This window comes from Clarias gariepinus, chromosome 21, assembly GCF_024256425.1.
Source record: "Clarias gariepinus isolate MV-2021 ecotype Netherlands chromosome 21, CGAR_prim_01v2, whole genome shotgun sequence".
Taxonomy (NCBI): Eukaryota; Metazoa; Chordata; class Actinopteri; order Siluriformes; family Clariidae; genus Clarias; species Clarias gariepinus.
In genome coordinates, this window is record NC_071120.1 from 26,180,001 (window position 1) to 26,204,107 (window position 24,107).

Consider the following 24,107-nt stretch of genomic DNA (forward strand, 5'->3'; position numbering starts at 1 on the left):
CACCGAGTAGGAACTTGCCTCGCGACAGCCAAATAAAACTGTTCCTTACGGCAAGCTAAAGGCTACAGTACACACTCACACTCACACACACTCTGCCTAACACAGGTGTCCCACACCCCCACCCCACCCCACCCCACCCCACACACACTAAAGAGTGTGTGTAATGCTCTCGCCGCAGGCTCTCCACTGAAACGCTTTGAAGGCTGAACACCGAGCAAATAGCGCCGAGAAGAACGAGTCAAAACAACGGCCAAAAACTACTCGTGCAGGAAAGAAAAAGAAAAAAAAAAAAATCAATAACGTTCTTTGACACACACACACTATTTCCTTGTTCAACACACTTTCACACTGATTACACTCGTGGACGTGTTACAGAACCACTACACAATCATCTGAAGTCATATTTTATAACTTTATCACACTTAAAGTGTTTATTGAAGTGAATTAAATCCAATTTTATTCGTATAGCGCGTTTAACAATCGTCATTGTCGCAAAGCAGCTTTACGCAATTATTTAAGAATTATTTAGGTTTGTATGTGATGTAAATGCGTATGAATCACAATGATCAGATCGTCCCTGGTGAACAAGCCGAGGACGACAGTGGGAAGGAAAAACTCCCTGAGATGGTAATAGGAAGAAACCTTGAGAGGAACCAGACTCAACATGGAACCCATCCTCATCTGGGTGAAAACAGATAGCAGGGATTGATCTGCATCATACTGTGCGAGACTGGAAGTTCAGTATAACAGGAGACATGTTTAAGTTTTCCAGAATCGCCTGGTAGGAATTCCAGAATAGCGTTTTTAAACCACAGTGCTGTCGAATCCTTGATTCTGATGGGTCAAAAGGTGGTGTTTATTTAAAAAATGTATGGAAGGAGTCTCCAGTGTCAGAGCTTTGTAACCATGGGTGTATGTTTTCCACCGCAGGACATTACATGGGATGTTTCTGTGTAAACACACACACACAAACCCATACACACAAACACTCCGGACAATTTGGGAACGCCAATTAGCCTAATCCGCATGTCTTTGGACTGTGGGAGAAAACCGGAGTACCTGGAGGAAACCCACCAAACCCGGGGAGAACATGCAAACTTCATGATGTTGCAGAGAGCATTCGTCATGACTGAGGGCCCTCGTCTGTGTGGTAACGACTGGGTTTTTCGACAGGACAACGCTACAGTACACAATGCCCGCAGGACAAGGGACTCCTTCAGGAGAATAACATCACTCTTTAGGCCCATCCTGCGTGTTCCCCTGATCTAAATCCGATTGAGAACCTTTGGGGATGGATGGCAAGGGAAGTTTAGAAAAATGGACAACAGTTCCAGACAGTAGATGGCCTTCATGCAGCCGTCTTCACCACTTGGAGAAACGTTCCCACTCACCTCATGGAAACGCTTGCATCAAGCATGCCGCAACGACTTTCTGAAGTGATCAACAATAACGGTGGAGCTACTCAGTACTGAGTTCATGTTGGAAAGTTTGATTTCTGTTTTGGGGGGGGGGTTACGGGTTTTTTTGGTTTACGTTTTGTCTCACTCCCATTTCTTCTTGTTGCATGTTAAAGCTCTACTTGGAACCTTGTTAAGATTCAACCATGCAAAATATGATTTTTTGCCATTTTTCAAGTGGTCTTAAACTTTTGATCGGGACTGTGTGTGTATATATATATATATATATATAGGTTGTGTGATAGGTTTACTGATATATATATATATATATATATATATATATATATATATAAGCCAAGGACGACGGATTTATTATATATTATATTATATATTTTATTTATATATATATATAATAAATAAATAATCAATACACAGTTGTCAGTCTTTCTTATACAAACATTCTTATGATTGTTAAAGATGGGATGCATTTCTATTACTGTGCATTTTGAAAGTTTTGGCACTCTGGTTGTGGTGTGTCTGTAGATTGTGGGCGTGGCCTGACTGGTTACATAATAGTTAAAAAAAAGGAAAGTAAACGGGGTACCATGCGTCACTGTATCTATTTCAAATGAGATCGATCACCAGTTACGGGCTTTTCCCAGTTTCGTGCTAAACAATAAACTTAATAATTAAAGCGTTTTGATTTACAGCCTAAAGGAATTTAGCATAAAATCAATAAAAACAAATCCCAACTTGTTACTGATAAAATTGTCGATTAAATGACTCTTCGGCCTCTCTTTCATCATTCTTTCCCTTCAGTTTTCTCTCTTCTTCTGTGTGAGCAACGTTCCCTGTCCCCCACTCGTGTCTCTCCATCTCGCTCTCCGCTGCGCTATAATTAAAGTCATTAAGTCTCCTGAAAGCACTGTGTAATTTCATGTTGCCTCCTGCGTTTATTCGGAGATAAAGGCATACTTTCCCGCTTGAGAATTCCGTCACATGTGGTTAGAAACGTTTACCCCCATCGCTTCTCTTCCTTTCTGCTTTTTTCCCCCCTCTTTCCTCTGAGATGGACCTGCCAGGACCTTGCTAGCTACATGCAGAGGCCAAGAACACACATGTTGGAGGGACGAGGGGAGGGATACAGAGAGAGAGAGAGCGAGAGAGAGACTGAACTGTTCTATAGGCCAATGTGTATATTAGGGTTGCAAAGGTAAATGATAGGTGTACACATCATCAATAATGAATATAGCATTAATAATTCATGATAACACTAGCTGTCTGAAATAATAGAAACATCTCTAGCATCAAAATCGCAATAAATTATTCACGAGAAACAAAACTGATGTTAATATACCTGAGCGCCGGCGAAATATTATGCAAAACAATCATTTTTGCGGTTCTTCAATGAATTAAAAAAAACCTGTTAGTGTTAGCAAATTGCTATGATATAAGAGGAATAAAATGCTGAGGGACGTGTTGTTGTAGGAAACTAATCACTTCAGCCTGCCCTGATTATTTTGCTAGAACAGCATGAGCAATTTATACCACAACTGTTACAACACCGTTATCATGGAGACTTTGTCTCTCCAGCTGGGTTTCATTCCGGTCCAGATCCTGTTATTGGGTCCACATTTCTCGAATCCTTAAAGGCGGCAATACTAGAATTCTGTTCAGGGAGATTATGAAATTTTTTAAAAAGGACAACACAATAATCATGATCGCTGTATACAAGATATTTAAAGGTCTATTTACAGGACACAGAGTAACTCTATCGGGAAAATAACCCGAGTGTTCGAGAAGCGTTCCAGAGGTTTGGTATAATAGTTTTGTGTTACCACATTTCACATTTGTGTTACCAGTTCTAGCAACAGTCCCAGGGGCGGACGTCACTACAGTGGAGTTAGCGACATCATCGGGTTCGGCAAATGAGAGATATTTTTTAGAAAGCTGGTCAGATGAAGTAGTATCAATTGGACCAAAAGCATGTTTAACAAAAATGAATACAATCAAAGTACAAAAATAAAATAAACCAATGATTTGGCCCCATTGTGTCACTGCCAGTTGGTCACTATTACTATTTTTGTTTGTACAAACTGTTGTAGAAAATCACGCGGTTGTAGTGAATCTGAGGACAGCTGTAATTAGGGATGGTCAGTACGGTTAGTGTTAGTATAGCTGCACGTTTGCTCGCGCTAAACACACACACACACACAGCTTTATCTATTTAGGTTTAATAGCACATCTGAGACTGGAAAGTGACAGCGTTCGCACTTTAATAGCTACCGCGAGTACACTGGGGTACAGTGTGAAACTTTTTATAGAGACTAAATAAAGGAGGCTTACGAAGCTTATAATTTTTTTTTAACCCCACCGATGGTACAATCCTCAAACTGCAGACTGAAAGAACAACTTTAACAAAGTCCACTAATTACTGCTAAAGCTTGATCTCCATAATTATTACGATTATTATTATTATTATTATCATCATCTCCAGAATTACAGTAATTTTTATTCGTTATCTAATATACACTAAAGTGCGTAGAACTTCGAACGCATTTTTTTTCCATCTCGAGTACCGCGTTCAGTAAATTTGTGTTCAGTTATTTCAGGCAGAGTGCGTTGTGTGTTTTGGTGCAAGGTCTTGGCTAAGTAGTGCGGAATTAATGTGAGGGAGATTTTGGGGCCTCGTTGGGGATCTGTCAGACTCGAGCAGGTCAGAATGAGATTTAGAAACGTGTGTGCTGGTCCCAGAACTGTGATTCATTAATATGTTAAACGTCCCGGCCGAGGCGGCTCGGAGCCCATGGAGTGGAGTTATTGCCACACCCCATACGCCTACAGTTCCGACCTCGCTCCAAACCATTTCCACATGTTTGGGTCATTAAAAGCAGTTCCTGGGAGGCCAGAATTTCATACATAAGGCAGGCAGGACAATCACTGCTCCAGTGTACTTAAAAATGAATAAATAAATAAAAAAAATACCTACCTTGACGGTCTACAAAAGCATAACTGAAGCAAATTCGGTGAAATACTGGAATAAGTGCATTAGTATAGGAGGGGATTACATAGAGAAAATTTTTTTTTTTTTTTCAAAAATCCCGCAAACAGTATTGCGTACATGAGAGTCTTTCTTAAATAAATAATATTTATTATTAACTACGCAGAAATGGGTTATTTACAAGCTACAAGTAAGTGAATTTAAGTTAAATAAAAGCAACGTGCATTAAATAAATAACAAATCTTAAAATACACGAAATAAACGATATAAGAATCTTAACTGAACCTGTTTAATGAATCATTTCCAAGGTAAAAAGTAAAAATTAAACCATCTTTAAGTTTTGGCTAATCTTTTTATACAGCATAAAAAAACCTTAATATATATATATATATATTTTTTTTTTTCTATTAATAATCTGTTTTTTAAATTTATGAGAAATAATTTGTGGCCCGTCACATAGCATTACAAATCACAAACTCAACAACACAGACGGTGAGATCCTCACGCAGGACAAAGTAAGAGGATGCAAAACATCACGACAACAAATATTTTGGATCGGCATTCGAGATTAACGACCTCAAATAGAGATCTGAGGACTCGCGCAGTAATAAATATTTACGCAGTTCCAAGCATGAATGTTTTTGCTAAATTGATAATCATCATATTTGCTCATTTAGTCAACACTTTCTGGAAGTTTTTTCCTGGAAACTCGGTTGCAGAATTAGCGCCGTGTTCCGCTTCTGGTGTAAGTGTTTACACAGCAACACCGTCACGCCTGATTAGCACCACGGCAAAAACATGTTTTGGAAACTGTCTTAATGTGAAAGCTGACGCATGTTTGATGTCCAATCAGCGTTTCCTCCCAGTCCAAGCAGAAATACATATCAGAGTTCAGCAGGAAATTTTGCTTTTATTCTAGTGTTGATAAAAATAAAAAAATAAACTTTTTTTCCTCAAAATGAGGTCATGTTTACTATATATATATACATACATACATACACATATACACACACACACATACACATATACACACACACACACACACATATATACACACACACACATAAATATATATATATATATATATATATATATATATATATATATATATTTATATATATATATACACACACACACACACACATACTGTATACACACAAACACAACCATATATAACTTTATAAGTTTATATTATATTTACTATATTACATTTCCAAACTCTCAGAACGAAATGTTGTTCTTTTCAAAATGGCAAACCAAACAAGCTCAGTTAATAGTATTTCACCCATTTCTTGCAGTTTTTTTAATCTGAGATAAAAGCCAATATTCCCAATAGCTGCAGCTCATTTCCAGCATCATTACGCCTTCATATCCTTCATACGGAACACATGCAAACCAGACAAACTTCACTTAACTTGCTAATGTACGCTAATCGCTTACAATTCCCAGTTTCTTAGCAACAATATTCTTACCACGTCATCTCCTAAAGCCTTCCTTCTTTTTTAATTGACCGTCACAACGTACTTCTCGTATTATGTAATCATGACAACAGAAAGAGCGGTAAAATCTCGGCTCATGTTTATATCTTGTTAAGGTTCCAATGCGTGAAAGGCTTCAACTGAAAGTTTCACAAATACATAATACCGCCTCGTTGAGACATCGCCATAGCAACTGGTAATGCTAGTACAGACTGGAAGATTAGATAAATAATGTGACGAAACATTTCTTACACTTTATTTAAGTGTCTCATTAGCTGGTTCTGGATTAGCATAACAATGCTAGCAATTGATTTAGCTAACTAGCTAGTGCTTGAATGCTAACGCGTTAGCTGTCACGTTCTACAATGGTTAGATTGACCTACCGGTATGTGTGTCCACATATTCACATAGTTCCATTAGGCTAGCTAACAGGACTGCACCAGCACTTAACTAACTAACTGTAGGACTGTTTTTATCGATTGCAGGCGAACAAATACATCACTGCCGCTGAAACGCACTCAGTAACACAGTCCCCCCCAGTGTGTCTGTAATGAACGACTAGCCACAAAGACATCGTGTTTACTTCCTGTAGATTCCTCAGATTTCAGTCACCTTCGTTATCTCTCTCGCCTTCAAGCAATCAGCGTTTTAAAAACAGAGCCTGTAATCAAAAGCGTACCGAAAACGTTCGGCTCGAGACCAAGCCGGTAATTCAATTTCCGCTCCTGTAGTCAGCAGCTTTTCTTTCTTTCTTTCTTTTTTTTTTGTTTAGCTGCTACTGTTTTCCTGCCTTCATCACCCAGAAGGGAAGCTAAACATTACTGCTAGTTAGGAATGTCACTGAAAGTCCCCCACTCATGCCCCCGAGCTGTTTTTCGAGTATTCACCAAGCAGGACGCTTACAAGCTAATAAAGAAACATGCTAATTAAAAAAAAAAAAAAAAAACCCTAAAATGTTCTACAACTAAGTCAGTCTCCGCTAACTAGAAAATGCTAATGACTAACCTAAACTTTTACAAAGTGGAAAAAAATTACTCATATTCTTACAAAAACTCTATTTTTATCATGACTTTGGGGAATGTACGTTACGTTTCCAAGTTCATAGAATGAAACGTTGTGGGGTTTTTTTTTTTAGTTTTGTTTTCGTGGTTGAACAAGCTCAGTTAATAGTGTCTCACTCATTTCTTGCCAAATTCTGGCCAATTGTTCAATCTCACACTAACCAACACACACACACACACACACATGCCATCAAACCACACCATAGCTCAGGCACCACCCACACCCCCAATTTCCAAACCACACTGACACACACCACCCACATACACACTTCTTATATCCAACCCTACTGTTTGGTAGTGTGTGAGGCCGAGGAAACAAAATCACTCACACATACAGTGTAGCCATTCCAACTACCAACTCATAATGTGCCAAACACACCCCTGTCCAAACACACCCCTGTCCAAACACACCCCTGTCCAAACACACCCCTGTCCAAACACACCAATTTTCCAACACACCAATTTTCCAACAAACACAATACAACCAAGCACACCATATACAAAAATGCCAATCTCAACTTCAAGCAAACCTCTAGACAACTACAGTATACACCCCCCAAGCAAACACCCCAAACATCCAAACACACCTTGACCAAATACACAAAACTCATATACATCCAAACACACTAGAACCGAATACCAACACGCCAATCTCACGACCCCAACCAAACGTCAATCTCAAAACTTCCCAAATCCACTCCAACCCTCCACACAACCATATGCACCCCAAGAAAACACCCTGAACTCATACACATCCAAACACACCCCAACCAAACACACCAACCCTACACAGATCCAAAAAAAAAAAAGTTCCAACATCAAACACTCCCCAACCCATTTCACACCTACCAAACCCCTGTGCACCTTCACACACCTACACCCCAACCCCATACACTACTCCCACACACACACCACTTAAATGCATCTACCCTACAAATAGCCAAACACACCCTAACCAAATATACCAAGCGCACACTCCAACCTACACACAAAAACCCACACATTCAAACCTCACAACAAACTCGACCACCAAACCTACAGTATCCATCCCAAACCAGTACACAAATTCCCCATGACCTAACACACAGCAAAATACAACTGGCACACACACACACACACACACAGCACAGATTCACAATCACTGGCTGCACTAATTCCTTCAGACGCCTGAACACACACACACACAAAACCAAACAACAACAAAAAAAAACCCTCTACTGCCTCATTAGGCCAACACACAGCTCCTTTAATTTTTAAAAATAAAATCCTAAAAGAATCTCCCACAGAAGAAAAAACACACAGTGTGAGTTTGGAGCGAGGGAAAAGAGGAGTGCCTCGTCCTGAATACAGCGGGCAGACGGAGGATAATTAAAGGGGCACATACACTCCGCCTTCATACCTCTCTAATCTAGTCTTCCCTTGAAGTGGCGCAGTGTGTGTGTGTGTGTCTGTGTGTGTGTGTGTGTGTGTGTGTGTGTGTGTGTGTGTGTGTGTGTGTTTCTCTCTCTCTCTCTCTCTATGTGCAATTATGTGGAGCTATGGTTGGTGTGTGTGTGTGTGTGTGTGTGTGTGTGTGTGTGTGAGAGTGAAAAAAAGAGAGAGAGAATAAATAAGTGAAAGCCCTATTTGTGTGTGTGTGTGTGTGTGTGTGTGTGTGTCCTTTGTAATGAGATCTGTGTTGAGGAGAGCTGCATTTTTCTCCCTGGACAAACAGAGCAGCAGGTTTAAACTATGCCCAAGTTTTGCAGTTGTCTCACACACTCACTCACACACACATATATACACACACTCTCTCTCTCTTACACACACACACACGAGATTAACAACCCCTTGTTTGTCTTAGGGTGGAGGAAACGAGGGGAACGGGGATAAAAACTATTTACAAAGAACAGGACATGATCAAACACGCACTAAAATTAAACTTTCTGTATTAAAAGTTTTAAAACGTTTGTACATTTTTTTTAATCACTTTAAATTTCAAATGATAAGATTAAGAATGTTTAATGAGAATATTCCGAGATATCGTTTTTATTTAAAAAAATACATCATGTAAGGAATGAAACACTTGTGGACCAGCTGGTAACATAAAACCTTAGTGTGTAGCGAAGTTCCTGTTACCATGGTTACTAAAGATGATAAATTTCCCATAACCGTACCTACGGAGATGTTTTATTCCTCTCATACCACAGCGATTAACAGCTTTATCGCAAACACACCTGCAGTCATGATGTCCGGACACCTTCCATAAATCTTACACAAACATCTTCTGACTAATCAACACACCGGTTTGTGTTTTTAATGAGAAACGTTAAGGTGGATGAACTGAAGTGGAATCACAGAAAAGTAATCAACGTCTCTCGATTAGCAAGCGCTGTAGTGGAAGATGCTTTATTAAACTTTATGTTCTTAAAAAAGACTAAGAAAAGCAGAAGAGGAGTGCAAATAAGACACTTTTTCTTCTTTTTCTTCGTCAGTCGTCCCTGAGACAAAGTTGTGGTCGCTTCTTGTTTCTCAGTCTTTTGTGTGACTGTAACTTAGCCGACACTCTCTCTCTCTCTCTCTCTCTCTCTCTCCAGGCGTGTGAACACTCACACTTTCTCCACCTCCTCCCCTGAGTTACACTGAACACTGTTACACCACGTGTCCCCAAATCACACAAACACCATACGTCGTGAATCAAAACCAGCGTCACCTCAATCGGAACAGTCCGATCCGATCCGATCCGGCAAGATCAGAACGAGGACCGGTGAGAAACACTTCTCTTTCTCTTTGGCTGAGAAAGGAGCTCCGATTGACTCATATTTCACATGTAGTAAAGCATCCAACCAACCAATCATAGATGCAACTGAAGTCTTTCAACCAATCTTTAATCAGAAGGGGGGATTTATCGAAAGAGACGGGAAGCCTGACCTGTCCTTAAATTTGTAGACCAAAGGTCAGTGATAGTCAACACCTTCTAAAGACAGGACACTAAAGTGAGAGAATAAACACAGGGAGGCAGAGTGAGAAAAAGACACGCAAAGTACGAGAGAAATGGTGAGAGAGACCGTGAGAGACACACACACACAGTAAGAGAGACACGCACAGCAAGAGAAAGACAGTAAGAGACATTTACAGTAAGAGAGACACACACAGTGGGACAGGGAGAGAGACACACACAGTAAGAGAAACACAGTGGGACAGAGAGAGACACACACAGTAAGAGAAACACATACAGTGAGAGAGACACAGTGAGAGACGCACAGTAAAAGGGAGACACAGTGGGACAGAGAGAGAGGGAGACACACAGTAGAAGAAACACGTACAGTAAGAGAGACACATTGTGAGAAACGCACAGTGAGAGAGGGACGCACAGTGAGAGAGGGACGCACAGTGAGAGAGGGACTGTAAGAGACATTTACAGTAAAAGAGACACACACAGTGGGACAGGGAGAGAGACACACACAGTAAGAGAAACACGTACAGTAAGAGAGGGACGCACAGTAAAAGGGAGACACACAGTAAAAGGGAGACACAGTAGAACAGAGAAAGAGGGAGACACACACAGTAGGAGAAACACGTACAGTAAGAGAGACACAGTGAGAGACACCCACAGTGAGAGAGAGACGCACACAGTGAGAGAGAGAGAGAAGCACACCCAGTGAGAGAGAGACACATAAGAGAGACACACGCACAGAAATGCAGTGAAAGACAAAGAGACACATTAAGAGACAGGGGGACACAATGCCTGACCTTGATTCTGTAGACAAAAGGTCAGTAAAGGTAAACACCGTCTAATCACAGGACACTGGAGTGAGAATAAACACTCCATCACCAGACACAACTCCACTCTTACTCCATCCTGCTGCGTTTTATTTCTCCGTTTGTTTCTTTAGTCGACCGCAGGATCCTAAACTCCTCCGTGTTACTCAGACTCGACTCACGTCTGAAACACGGCTGCCGGAGAAACTTCAAGACCTTCAGGAGCTTTGATTTCTGTTTTCTCCCCAAATAATCGCCGCCATTTTCCCTTAACACACACCACAAACTTTCTCTCGCTATTTCTTCCTGTCTATCGCTCTCTCCCTCTATATCCTGGTGTGTCCCTCTGTCCCCATCCTCCTAGTCTCTCTCTCTCCCTCTATATCCTGGTGTGTCCCTCTGTCCCCATCCACCTAGTCTCTCTCTCTCCCTCTATATCCTGGTGTGTCCCTCTGTCCCCATCCTCCTAGTCTCTCTCTCCCCCTCTATATCCTGGTGTGTCCCTCTGTCCCCATCCTCCTAGTCTCTCTCTCCCCCTCTATATCCTGGTGTGTCCCTCTGTCCCCATCCTCCTAGTCTCTCTCTCTCCCCCTCTATATCCTGGTGTGTCCCTCTGTCCCCATCCTCCTAGTCTCTCTCTCCCCCTCTATATCCTGGTGTGTCCCTCTGTCCCCATCCTCCTAGTCTCTCTCCCCCTCTATATCCTGGTGTGTCCCTCTGTCCCCATCCTCCTAGTCTCTCTCTCCCCCTCTATATCCTGGTGTGTCCCTCTGTCCCCATCCTCCTAGTCTTTCTCTCCCCCTCTATTTCCTGGTGTGTCCCTCTGTCCCCATCCTCCTAGTCTCTCTCTCCCTCTATTTCCTGGTGTGTCCCTCTGTCCCCATCCTCCTAGTCTCTCTCTCCCTCTATATCCTGGTGTGTCCCTCTGTCCCCATCCTCCTAGTCTCTCTCTCCCTCTATATGCTGGTGTGTCCCTCTGTCCCCATCCTCCTAGTCTCTCTCTCCCTCTATATCCTGGTGTGTCCCTCTGTCCCCATCCTCCTAGTCTCTCTCTCCTTATCCAATCTGTCTCTCTGTAATTCCATCACTCTCACTTTCTCTCCAAGTCTCTCTAAATCTTTTTTCTCTTCCTCACGCTCTCTCTCTCCATCATTAATTTTCTCTCCTTCCGTCATTCATTCTCTTGCTCTCTCTCTACATCTTTTATTTCCATTCATTCTCCGAGTCGCTCTCTCTCTCGCTCACCATTTCTCAGTCATTCATTTTCTCCCCATTTTTCTCTCCTTCATTCATTGTTTCTCTTGCCCTCTCTCTCTCTCTCTCTTTCTAGTTCATACTTTCTCTCAATTTCTCTTCCTCTTTTCCCTCACTCCTCCTCTCCCCGTCTCCGTGGGTCACTCCATTCTCCGTCTCTGAAAGCGCCGTGTGAAGTTTAATAAAGCTCTGTGGTTTTTTTTTTGGCGCCCCATTGAACAGCGCCTTAATTCAGCTTTCTTTCTCTCACAACACACACACACACACACACACACACACACGTTAGGAGAGGCTTCCCAGTGGCCATGGCAACGGCCTCGGCAGGCTCCAAAGCTGTGATTTCATCGACACCGAGGAGCCAATCTGAGGAGGCTCCGCCCACCCGTGGCATGACCTTTGAACTCGAAGAAGGAAAATCCGCTGAGATCATATCAGCAGGTTGGAGAGAGCGCAAACATGAAAGAAGAACTGCAGGGATCAGGCCTTACACACTCAGACCCCCTTCCATGCTTGTGTGTGTGTGTGTGTGTGTGTGTGTGTGTGTGTGTGTGTGTGTGTGTGTGTGTGTGTGTGTGTGGAGAAAAGATTATGTGCATGAGTTACTGGCCCAAATAAAGTTTACTACATTTAATGAATGAGAGAAAAATGAAAAAAATAGTAAGTGAGACAAGAAAGAGACACACACACACACAAAGCAGGAGAGACACACAGAGAAAACAACAGACAGTGAAGGACAAATACACTGCTTGAGAAAAACATAAAAGAGAGGAGGCACACAAAAAGACATGGAAAGAGAGACATGCACACAGTGAGAGAGAGACACAATGGCAGAGAGACAGACAGTAAGAGACAGAATGAGAGAGAGACACATTGAGAGACACAATGGCAGAGAGAGAGACACAATGGCAGAGAGAGAGACACAATGGCAGAGAGACAGACAGTAAGAGACAGGGTGAGAGAGAGACACATTGAGAGACACAATGGCAGAGAGAGAGACACAATGGCAGAGAGACAGACAGTAAGAGACAGGGTGAGAGAGAAACAATAAAAGAGACACAATGGCAGAGAGACAAACGGTAAGAGACAGGGTGAGAGAGAGAGACACAATGAGAGACACAATGGCTAAGAGACAGGCAGTAAGAGATACACAGTAAGAGAGACAATGAAAGACACAAAAAGAGATACTCCCACAGTGAGGAACATGTAAACAGTCTAAGAGACAGACTCCTTAAGAGAGACACAGTGAGAGATACAATTAAAGGGAAAGACCGTAAGAAAGACACAGTGAGAGAGACAGTAAGAGACAGACTCATTAAAAAAGAAAAAGAGACCGTAGGAGAGAGAGGGAGGGGAGAGACAGAAACACACAATGAAAGAGAGACACCCAAACACAGTGATATATAAAATGAGACACACATGAACATAGTGAGAGACGTACACAAAGGGAGTGAGACACAAACACACAGTCGTGTGAGACAGACAGAGACACAGACAGGGATACACACAAATGCGTCTCCCTCTCTCAGACAGGAAGTCTAGGAAAATCCTGAACACACTCCGGTGAGTGTGGTGGGCTCGAGGTCAGGCCACATGGCTGTGTGTGTGTGTGTGTGTGTGTGTGTGTGTGTGTGTGTGTGTGTGTGTGTGTGTGTGGAGAAAAGATTATGTGCATGAGTTACTGGCCCAAATAAAGTTTACTACATTTAATGAATGAGAGAAAAATGAAAAAAATAGTAAGTGAGACAAGAAAGAGACACACACACACACAAAGCAGGAGAGACACACAGAGAAAACAACAGACAGTGAAGGACAAATACACTGCTTGAGAAAAACATAAAAGAGAGGAGGCACACAAAAAGACATGGAAAGAGAGACATGCACACAGTGAGAGAGAGACACAATGGCAGAGAGACAGACAGTAAGAGACAGAAAGAGAGAGAGACACATTGAGAGACACAATGGCAGAGAAAGACAGACATTAAGAGACAGGGTGAGAGAGAGACACAATGGTAGAGAGACAGACAGTAAGAGAGGGTGAGAGAGAGACACAGTGAGAGACACAATGGCAGAGAGAGAGAGACACAATGGCTGAGAGACAGACAGTAAGAGACAGGGTGAGAGAGAAACAATAAAAGAGACACAATGGCAGAGAGACAAACGGTAAGAGACAGGGTGAGAGAGAGAGACACAATGAGAGACACAATGGCTAAGAGACAGGCAGTAAGAGATACACAGTAAGAGAGACAATGAAAGACACAAAAAGAGATACTCCCACAGTGAGGAACATGTAAACAGTCTAAGAGACAGACTCCTTAAGAGAGACACAGTGAGAGATACAATTAAAGGGAAAGACCGTAAGAAAGACACAGTGAGAGAGACAGTAAGAGACAGACTCATTAAAAAAGAAAAAGAGACCGTAGGAGAGAGAGGGAGGGGAGAGACAGAAACACACAATGAAAGAGAGACACCCAAACACAGTGATATATAAAATGAGACACACATGAACATAGTGAGAGACGTACACAAAGGGAGTGAGACACAAACACACAGTCGTGTGAGACAGACAGAGACACAGACAGGGATACACACAAATGCGTCTCCCTCTCTCAGACAGGAAGTCTAGGAAAATCCTGAACACACTCCGGTGAGTGTGGTGGGCTCGAGGTCAGGCCACATGGCTGTGTGTGTGTGTGTGTGTGTGTGTGTGTGTGTGTGTGTGTGTGTGAGATGTATGAGCAATGTGCCAAAGCAAGAGGAAGCAGGGGCAGCCAAAGACAGGAAATCAAGGAACAAACAGTGTATGTACTGTACATATCACCACACACACACACACACACACACACACACACACACACACACACACATTAAAGCAGCTCTTTAAAAATGGCCACACAGTGTTTCCCTCTAATGAAGTGTTTCTGAGATCAGCCTCGATGACAAAAGCATGAACATTAGAGCTCTAAACAGACAGTTGAACCTGTGTGTGTGTGTGTGTGTGTGTGTGTGTGTGTGTGTGTGTGTGTGTGTGTGTGTACTGTACAAGTATGTGTTGAGTGTGAGAACCATTAGTGCAGCTCTACACCCCAACCTGAGTGCTCTCTAAATTACAAATGACCACCTCGTTCTGTCGAGTCGCTCGAGCCGGAAATTAGCACGAGAGAGAGAGAGAGAGAGAGAGAGAAAGAGAGGGTAGAGAGAGAGAGGGATAAAAAGAGAGAAAAAGAGCACGAAAGAGAGCGAGAGAAAGAGAAAAAGAGAGAAAGAGAGAATGAACGAGAGATAGAGAATGAACGAGAGAAAGAGAGAATAAATGAGAGAGAGAGAGAATAAACGAGAGAAAGAGAAAGAGAGAGAGAGAGAATGAACGAGAGAATAAATGAGAGAGAGAGAGAGAATAAACGAGAGAAAGAGAGAGAAAATGAACGAGAGAAAGAGAGAATAAACGAGAGAGAATGAACGAGAGAAAGAGAGAGAGAGAGAGAGAACGAGAGAAAGAGAGAGAGAGAGTCAAGACTTCCACTTCATTTCAGCAGAATAAAACAATGCGTTGTGTTTCGTGTCTATTGTTGGTCAAAAGGTATCCAAAAGTATCCACTCGTCATATAAAACCCCACCCCTTCAGACACTGGGCCACACCCCCTCCTCTCGCACACCATGCTGGGGAAGCGGTACAGCAAGTCCCCGACTTAGAAACACTCGAGTTATGAATTTCTGCAGATACGAACGGACTGTGAATCTACAAACACTCGTACATGTGAACAGACCGCAGAGGATTAATTATATACAATACTGTCAGTGTGTAAGTGACGAGTATTAAAGGAAAAGAACGTCCCTCTCTGGTGGCAGCCAGCAGGACAGAAAAAGCAGCGTTTGCCAGCGTCTTCCCCTACCGCTGTAGAAACGAGACACACACAAACACGGCCCGGGGTTCCTGCCTGGAACTGATCCAGTCTGAGTAATCAGCGAAAATCTCTCAATAAGGCGGAGTAGAAACACTTACCTTGCCGAGGACGGTGAGGCAGCTGGGGTCGAGTTCAGGCTGCTCCAGCTTGACCACGCCCACCCAGCCATAGTCGTACAGATCCTCTTCATCGTTATTATTACACAGACCCAGAGGATGCATCTGTAACACACACACGGAAACAGAACGATTTAACACCAACGCCATCACACACACACACACACACACACTGCCAACAACATGTCCAAAAATGATTTATTCCGCTTTCACAATCATTTATATTATTATTTTTTTAAACAACATATTAAACTTTTTAATTCATGAATAGCGACATCCGATTGTGAAACACTTGATTCAAGAACTGAAAGACAATTAAGTTGAATATACGTTTAGCTTTTTTTAATATATATATATATATATATATATATATATATATATATATATATATATATATTTATTTATTAACTAACCAACTTCATGATTACTAAACTAAATCTATTTCTACACAAGCATTTAGATCTTAAAGAGGCACAAGAGATAGAATAGAGCAAGCAATTTACAGAAATAGGATTAATAATAGCTGGGATTAATAACGCATCTCATTATTAAGTTCAAATATTATGTCACGTACACAGAATGATACGCACTGATTGACCGACGCTGAAAACGGTTTGGAACCAAACAAGGAAGGACAGGGTAGAAAGAGTTCACTACAATTAAAGAAAAACTGCACTAGAAGACTACAATAAAAATAAATAAAAACAATTAAATAAAAATTACAACTTAAAAATGTGGGATGGAAAATAAAAGTTTAAAATTTACAGAAGTTACAAATAAAATTAAAATAAATATTTTTAAAAAATAAAAATATACAGAATGTGCATTAAAAAAATCTATTTTTAAAAATAGATAAACTAGAGAAATCTCTCATCTTTCAATCTTACATCATATATTCTTGAATAGATTTGACTTGATTTAAGATATTTGATTTATAATATACTAAGATATTTTTTTGAAGCGAGTACAATAAACCATATCTAAGATTATTAAACCTTATTTACCAGTTTAAGCATAAATGCAGTTAACGGTCACACTTGCCTTTTTTTTTTTTTACATTTTATTGTGAGCAACCATATCTTTATTCATATATTAACATATATCTTATATTAAACTATAATAAGAAAAACTTTAAAAGCTTAAATAGCGAAATGTAAATATTCTATAAGTGAAATTAATAATCCTATATTTGGTTGATCTGGTGATAAGAAACCACAAATAAATTTAACGGTACTTGTTAAAATGTGATTTTCTATTTTATTTATTTATTCATTTTATTTTTTCGCAGTTTTCTCCAGTTCTCTCACCACACCAGCTATAACTAACAACTTTACATTACAGACGATAAGACGGCTTAAGTTGTAAACTTGCTGGAATTCAAACGGCAGCTCGTGCACTTTGAATAACACACTCGTGCAAATCACAACCGCTCCTCGCCGACGCCTGCACGCTCGCCAAAAATGTCAAGCCACGCCACCGGCTTTGATCAAAGCGAAGCCGCGCTGCAGGTGTTGATAAAAACGACTTGTGGGGAAAAAAACTAGGCCAAAAGATTATTCGCTATTTACATAACCGCTGAAAGAGGTCACACGCAGAGCGGCGCGTTTTACGGCTTTGTCGTTCTTATCAGCAGAAAATCAAACGTGCGATTGCGTTACTCAATAACGCTCTATAAAAGTGAGCACAAGAGACGCTTTTTAAGGCTTTAAAAGTTCGGGTTGGGTTAATGCATGCAGCATTCTAAACACACACACACACACACACCTTTGAAGAAGCCTGAAGGACTCAAAGCTGATCCCTGATTGGCTCTGATTCAATCAGGCTTTTCAGAAAGCTATAAAGAGCGTGCATAAAGAAACAGGATGCAGGATTATACCTGAAGAAGCGTAATCAGTGTTTTCACACCAAAGCACTAAAATATTGATTGATGTTTGTTGATGCTCCAGTTTTACGATGTTTACAGAACCGTGCCAAAGATGCCGAACATGAAACCCAACAATGCCAAAGCTACCCTCAGGAATCCAAAACACCGGTCATATCTCGGGGTGCTTTTCTTATTGCTCTCCGTACTCGGGTACGCTTGCGTATTTTTCACTCTCCTGTACAGCAGGTGGCAGTATGCACAAAGATGGTTTGTGAGCAAACTAAGAAGTCAGGGTTAGGGTTAGGATGACTTTGGGGTGGAGAGTCCTCCGAAATTATCCCGGTGCCCCGATGTGAAAACCTTTGTTTTTTTTTCAGATTTGGCGCTTCGTGGTTTGGGAGCAAACAGGAAGTTTGACGACGAAGATGTTTTGCATACAAACACTACGAGGATGCGAGTAAACACGGATACATACGCATCTCTCTCGATATGTACGCCTCGATGACTTGTGATTTCGATACATCAGTGCGTTCGATTACGGATGGTATGGACAGTGAAAAGGTGCGAATGAAAATCAGGAAAGCAGGCAGCCATGTCAACACACACACACGTCCGTGTGCGTTTCCCTAGGAGGCCCCAAGAGAGCCTGAATGCCCCACTGCCTCAACCAGTCCCCCCGATTCCCCCCCCCAACCCTAATCCATCCCTTTGTCTCGTTTCTGCACCGCCGCTAGAGGTGTCCCTAATGCCCCCCACACATCCACCCCAACCCACCTCCTGTCCCCTTCCAAACCCTGAGGATTCACATGTGGATCTTCTTACATGGTCCTGCACATTTGTCCACACACACACACACACACACACACACACACACACACACACACACACACACACACACACACCAAAAAGCCCATCACTCCAGGACCAAGAGTTTTCCTCAATAGAGCTAGCCATGCACGCTTGCGGAGATTAGCATGGGACATGGACAAGCGCCAAATGCCTTAGCATAACGCTCCACTATCCCACCTCACACACACACACACACACACACACACACACACACACACACACACACACAGGTGCCATGTTCACCGTAAACACAAGAACATACACATGGAAAAGTTTAAACGGACTAAGAAAGTGACCCGATTTGAGTTTGGAATCCGAACCTGAGACACACACACACACACACACACACACACACACACACACACACGCTCAACTCTGTCACTAACACAAATCACAGGGCCTTTGATCATCCAACAACAGCTACTTCAGCCCCCTCACTATCATCGCCCCTGGTTACGTAGCGCCACACACACACACACGCGCACACACGCGCACACACGCGCACACACGCGCACACACACACAACTCAATAGCTCTCCATGCTTTTCTGGTGTGTGGCATGGCATGCTGTGCTGGCCAACTTTGAAAAGAGCTCGTCAGGGTTTCAGAGAGATTCAAAGCAGCCTGTGTGTGTGTGTGTGTGTGTGTGTGTGTGTGTACATGCTTTCTGCAGTCCGTAAGAGATGAAAAACTTCAGAAAAGCTCAACTAGACTTCAACAGCTCTGTTCGACGTGACCGAAAAAAAACCCAAGGGTTTTTACGATACGACGATAAAATAAATAATTGCGATACGATCTCGTGATACACGACAGCACAATATGATAACCTATTTGCCTGTCTTTTTTTTTATTTACATTTTTTAGATGACTACTAGCTAGGTTTCTGTTGAAATTGTGTATTTTAAAAGATAAAATGCTCTCTTTTTTACTTGTGTGTGTGTTTTTGTGCGTTTTTAAAATGGTACAAAACTGTAATGTCTGGAAATTGTAAGAAGTACAGTGTGTTATATTGTGTCATGTAAACTTGCACTGCAAAGACACAAATATACATTGTAGATTTAAAAACAACAAAAAGAAAGAAAAGACAAAAAAAAAATCAGGTTATTAAACGGTTTGAATTTCAAGGACTGTTGCAGCTGTTCTGTTCTGTTCTGTGTGTAAGGAGCCAAAAATCTAAAGCATGGTTTAAGAATGTGTGTTCATGAAGAGGATTTAAAAATTATGCAATACTGAGACCCACACTATTATATAATAAATGTAAAAAAAAAACTAAAAAAAAAAAAACATACGGTTCATGCGAGTGCTAAATAATATTCCATATTTAACCCAGAGTTTCTGGATTTATTTCTTGTAAAAAATAAAAAATAAATAAAAAATAAATAGCTTGACTAAAGTATAATAAAGAGTCACAAATAATTAATTATCAGACAACTTAATTCATAATTAACAAACATAACATGTTTGTTTAAATGACTCGACAAAACTTTTAATCTAAGGGTTTATACTTAAGTTGGAAAGAACGTTACTAGTTTGCTACGTTCATGAACGAAGGAACAAATGCATTAAACCAAACGTCAATGTGACTTATGGCACCATTCCCAAAAAAAAAAAAAAAAAAAAAAAAAACACACACACAAAATAAAACCGTGCAATAAAGAGACTATGGATGGTAACGATCTGTTGACGGTCATTAAAAGTGTAACCAATTAAAAACACATTAAGTGACAATTTGTTGTTTTGCATAATGTTTCTCCGTAACAGCAGTGCTTTAACAACTCTTCTAAATCGCTCATGTTGTTCCAGGAAAATAGATAAGGAAGTGTAAAGTGCAGTTACTCTGAAGATGATTCATTTCCTCTAATCCCATATTGATTTGCTAAAACTAAAATTTTTATTTATTAAACACCAACAAATTGTACTATTTTAAAAGATTTAGGGGAAAAAATTGTTTTGCATAATGTTTCTCCAGAGCTCGTAGAACTATTACATTGTGCATCACAAGAGGGCGCACTTGCAGTTCAGGCAGCATGCAAGTCTTGGACGTTGCCTTTTTAGCGACTTTGTTCCAAATGAAGACGAGAGGGTTTTATAAATGCCATGTATATGTATACATTTTGTAAAATTCAGTTTTTAAACAGAGAATATAACCTGCGTGGTTATAGTTAATGATGAATCAATTATTGATTGGAAAAGTTTCCAGTTATGGGTTAAGAGAAACATGGGAACTGTATTGTACCATGTTGTAACAGTAGGTCCAATAATCAGGGCGCCAGGTCAGGATAAACAATAGCAAGCCTACTGATCCATTCCTGCATTCGCAAAAGATCAAAGTGCTTTTTTTTTTTTAATCTCCAAGACAAGCTGGCATGAAAGCATGCACTTTGTTACAAAACCATCTCTGAAGCTCATCCTTCCATCTAACCATCCACTGATAACCATTTTTTTCACCGAGGAGAACCCTTGTCCGAACCCACCGTGTAGCCCCTCACTGTCTTGTGAACCTGGTGGTGGTTTTGCACGCTTGTGTGAACTGTGTGAGATTGTGCATAGTGGCTGGGTTCCAATAACAGAGGGCACACAGCGAGCAGCCTCAGGAATGGCATTTAGGTCGGGGCTGGTATCAATTTCAGCCACAACAATCAGGCAGCACAGTTCGCCGCGGGCTCCGGGCCGCTATTGAACACTTTGCCATTTCCATTTCTTCCCACACCAAAACCACAGCCACAACCCAGCCGTGTAAAAAAAATAAATAAAAAAAGAAACAGAATAATATCGTTTAAATCCACTTGCATGAACTGTTTATTTATTTATTTTTTAGGAAAGAAAGTACAGCATGGTCAAATTATATTCTCTAAACCAGACCAATACAAGGATGTGTGGACTGATGGGACGGACACTTGTAGGACATGACGTTAAGTAATCCTGTGCCAATGCACCAGGGTGTACGACACGACACTGAAGACACCTTCCTTTTTACATATTTATGGATCTGGTTATCTCTATTGAAAAACATGTTCCTAAACAGGAGTATTCGACTTGAAGTACAAGTACACAAGACTCGTACACTTGAAGTACAAGCGAGTCAGCTGCTCCTGTACAAATAAAATAATCAGCACCTTGACCAATCAGAATAAAGAATTCAAGCGTCCTGCGCTAAAACAGGAAGCCCTGTATGTTTAGACTGTACGAGATACACTGTTAAGCAGGTTGCCAGAAAAGTGTTGATCCTTAAGATTTATAAACCACAAAAGTTCACGAGACCCATCCAAGCCGTCTTAATTTTATTAAACGCCCGGGAAATCCCAGCAGTCACTGGACGAGTTACATGATCAGATAATAAGTTACATAATAATAAGAGTCACGCTGGATTTCGCTTGTAATTGTAAAAAACACTTGTAAAACGTCAGGGTTAGTACAGTAATAAATGAGCCATGCGTGTTCAGTCTGGGGAAGCAGCAGTAAAAAAAAAAAAGTTTCACGAGGATACACGACTACATCATTCACACCCGCAAGGCAGCGAGCGTATCCAAGCCGTGTAATAAAACCTCTCTCCCCGATCTCTCGCTCTCTCTAAATTTCTTCCTCATCCTGCCGACTACACCAAACACACCCTCCCCCTCCACACACACCAATACCCTCTCTGTCTCCCCCAATTCCAAGCCAATGCCCATCACTCGGCTGCCCCCGCCTTCTTGTCCACAAGGGAACGAGGAGGATTTCCTGGAATAACAAACTGTCCTGCCAGGAGAGGTGGGGGAATATTTGATCAAAGACAGCAGCAAGCCCCATGGGCCCTCGGCCACTTAGAGCAGCCGTGGCCTCAGCCTGCACTTTCAGGACGGCTTTTAAACACGGCCGAGAGCTTTTTTCGAATAAGCCTGAGAGCTCCGCGCTCCGCTGAACTTAGCTCAACGCCGTCCCGCTATGCTATCAAACGGCAGCTGCACTAGGGCTTTTCAGGGTCCCTGGCCTCCCACTGAAAATGCTCCCCCAACCTTTCTACACTCCTTTTTATCTGACCTTCTTCACCATGCACGAACAAGGACGGACATCTTTTTCTAAGATGAATGCAAAAGCTGTTAAAGCGTTGTATTACAACCGACCAGGGTTGGATAGCAACAGCAAGTATTCGTGTTAGAGCCATCAAAGCTTAGAAGACATATAAAGTGGGGCTATGTGGACATGTGTGTAGCGATGATGCCTTGTGATCTCGCTTCCTGATCCTGTTTGCAACCTAGCTAGCTAGCTAACATTTATATTACATTTACATCATTTAGCAGATGCCCTTACATTTTGACCTCATCATATATTTGAGCAGTTAAGAGTTAAGGGCCTTGCTCAAGGGCCCAACAGTGGCAACTTGTTGGTGCTATGGTTTAAACCTGCCGGTCAGTAGTCCAACGTCTTAGGCACTAAACTACCCCTGCCAAGCCACCCATCTTTCCCTGATTATAAAGACAACTATAGTCTATAAAGCTGGAGGCCATCACAAGCTTCTTCAGAGTCAAAATATATTTTCATTTGGTAGATGTTTTAATCCAACTGAAAAGAGCAAATATGGACAAAAGGCCTTGTTGAAGGACCCAGCTTGCCAGTGCTGGGTTTCAATCTCAGGTTGTGTAGGTTATGACCTACTTGAAACTCTTGCACTTTAAGATGGATGTCCTTATGTAGAGAAGGATACCACCAGCTCGATCATCAGCTGTGCCTTCTGGAAAGGAGCTTGTGCATTATCCCACTTTTCAGAACGTGCAAGTAATGTCTTCTTTTTGACCCTTGCCCTCCTACCCCTCCCCCCCCTTTTTTTCAGCTGCTGCATTCTTCCAGGACTAGCTCACTTGCAAGAGCTGAGGGCATCGCTCGCAATAACATATCCTCAGATCACAGGGAGGGCAAGGACTCGATCGGTTCGACTGCCAGCTTCCTTCTGGCGAGTGTTGTTTGAACTCTGTCCCACTATCCAAACATGAGATACCCACAGAGAATCCAGAGCCAGTCTGGTTTGTCTATCAGAATAGTGCAACAAACCCCAGATGGGACAGCTGCCACTTGCCACATCTCTGCATGCCAGGTCTATTTATCTTTCACACTTCCTTTATGTCTTTGTTTTTTTTTTCCACCTTGTAATCTCTCACTCTGTCTCAATTCTGGTTTGCAGAGGTTCTGTGCCAGGTGACATGGCACCGAGGTGAAATTCTGTCTGGATCAAGTCCTGAGTTTGTATTTTAGGTTAAAAGTGACAGAACACACAAACACTACGAAGGCTGGGCTTAATAGGAGATGGAATAAGAGAGAGGGAGAGGGGGGGGGTAGAGGAGGAGACAAAAGGGAGGAGCTTTTCTCCCAATGACTGCCCATGCCTTCTAGTTTCCCAAGCACTGGAAATAACTTCAAAGGGAATGGCTGCCTTGAAGAGAGGGGAGAGAGAGGAGATAGAGTTTCAG

The 24,107-nt window shown here is 41.7% G+C and overlaps 1 protein-coding gene across 1 annotated transcript in view; it reads right to left on the minus strand.

The window, feature by feature from the left end:
• The window catches only part of znrf3 (zinc and ring finger 3), a 67,555-nt gene that overhangs the window by 10,342 nt on the left and 33,106 nt on the right, over positions 1–24,107 (minus strand). Inside the window, exon 2 of the mRNA XM_053481687.1 lies at positions 15,933–16,055. Within this exon, the coding sequence (XP_053337662.1) occupies positions 15,933–16,055 (123 nt within the window). The remainder of the gene's footprint in view (positions 1–15,932; positions 16,056–24,107) is intronic.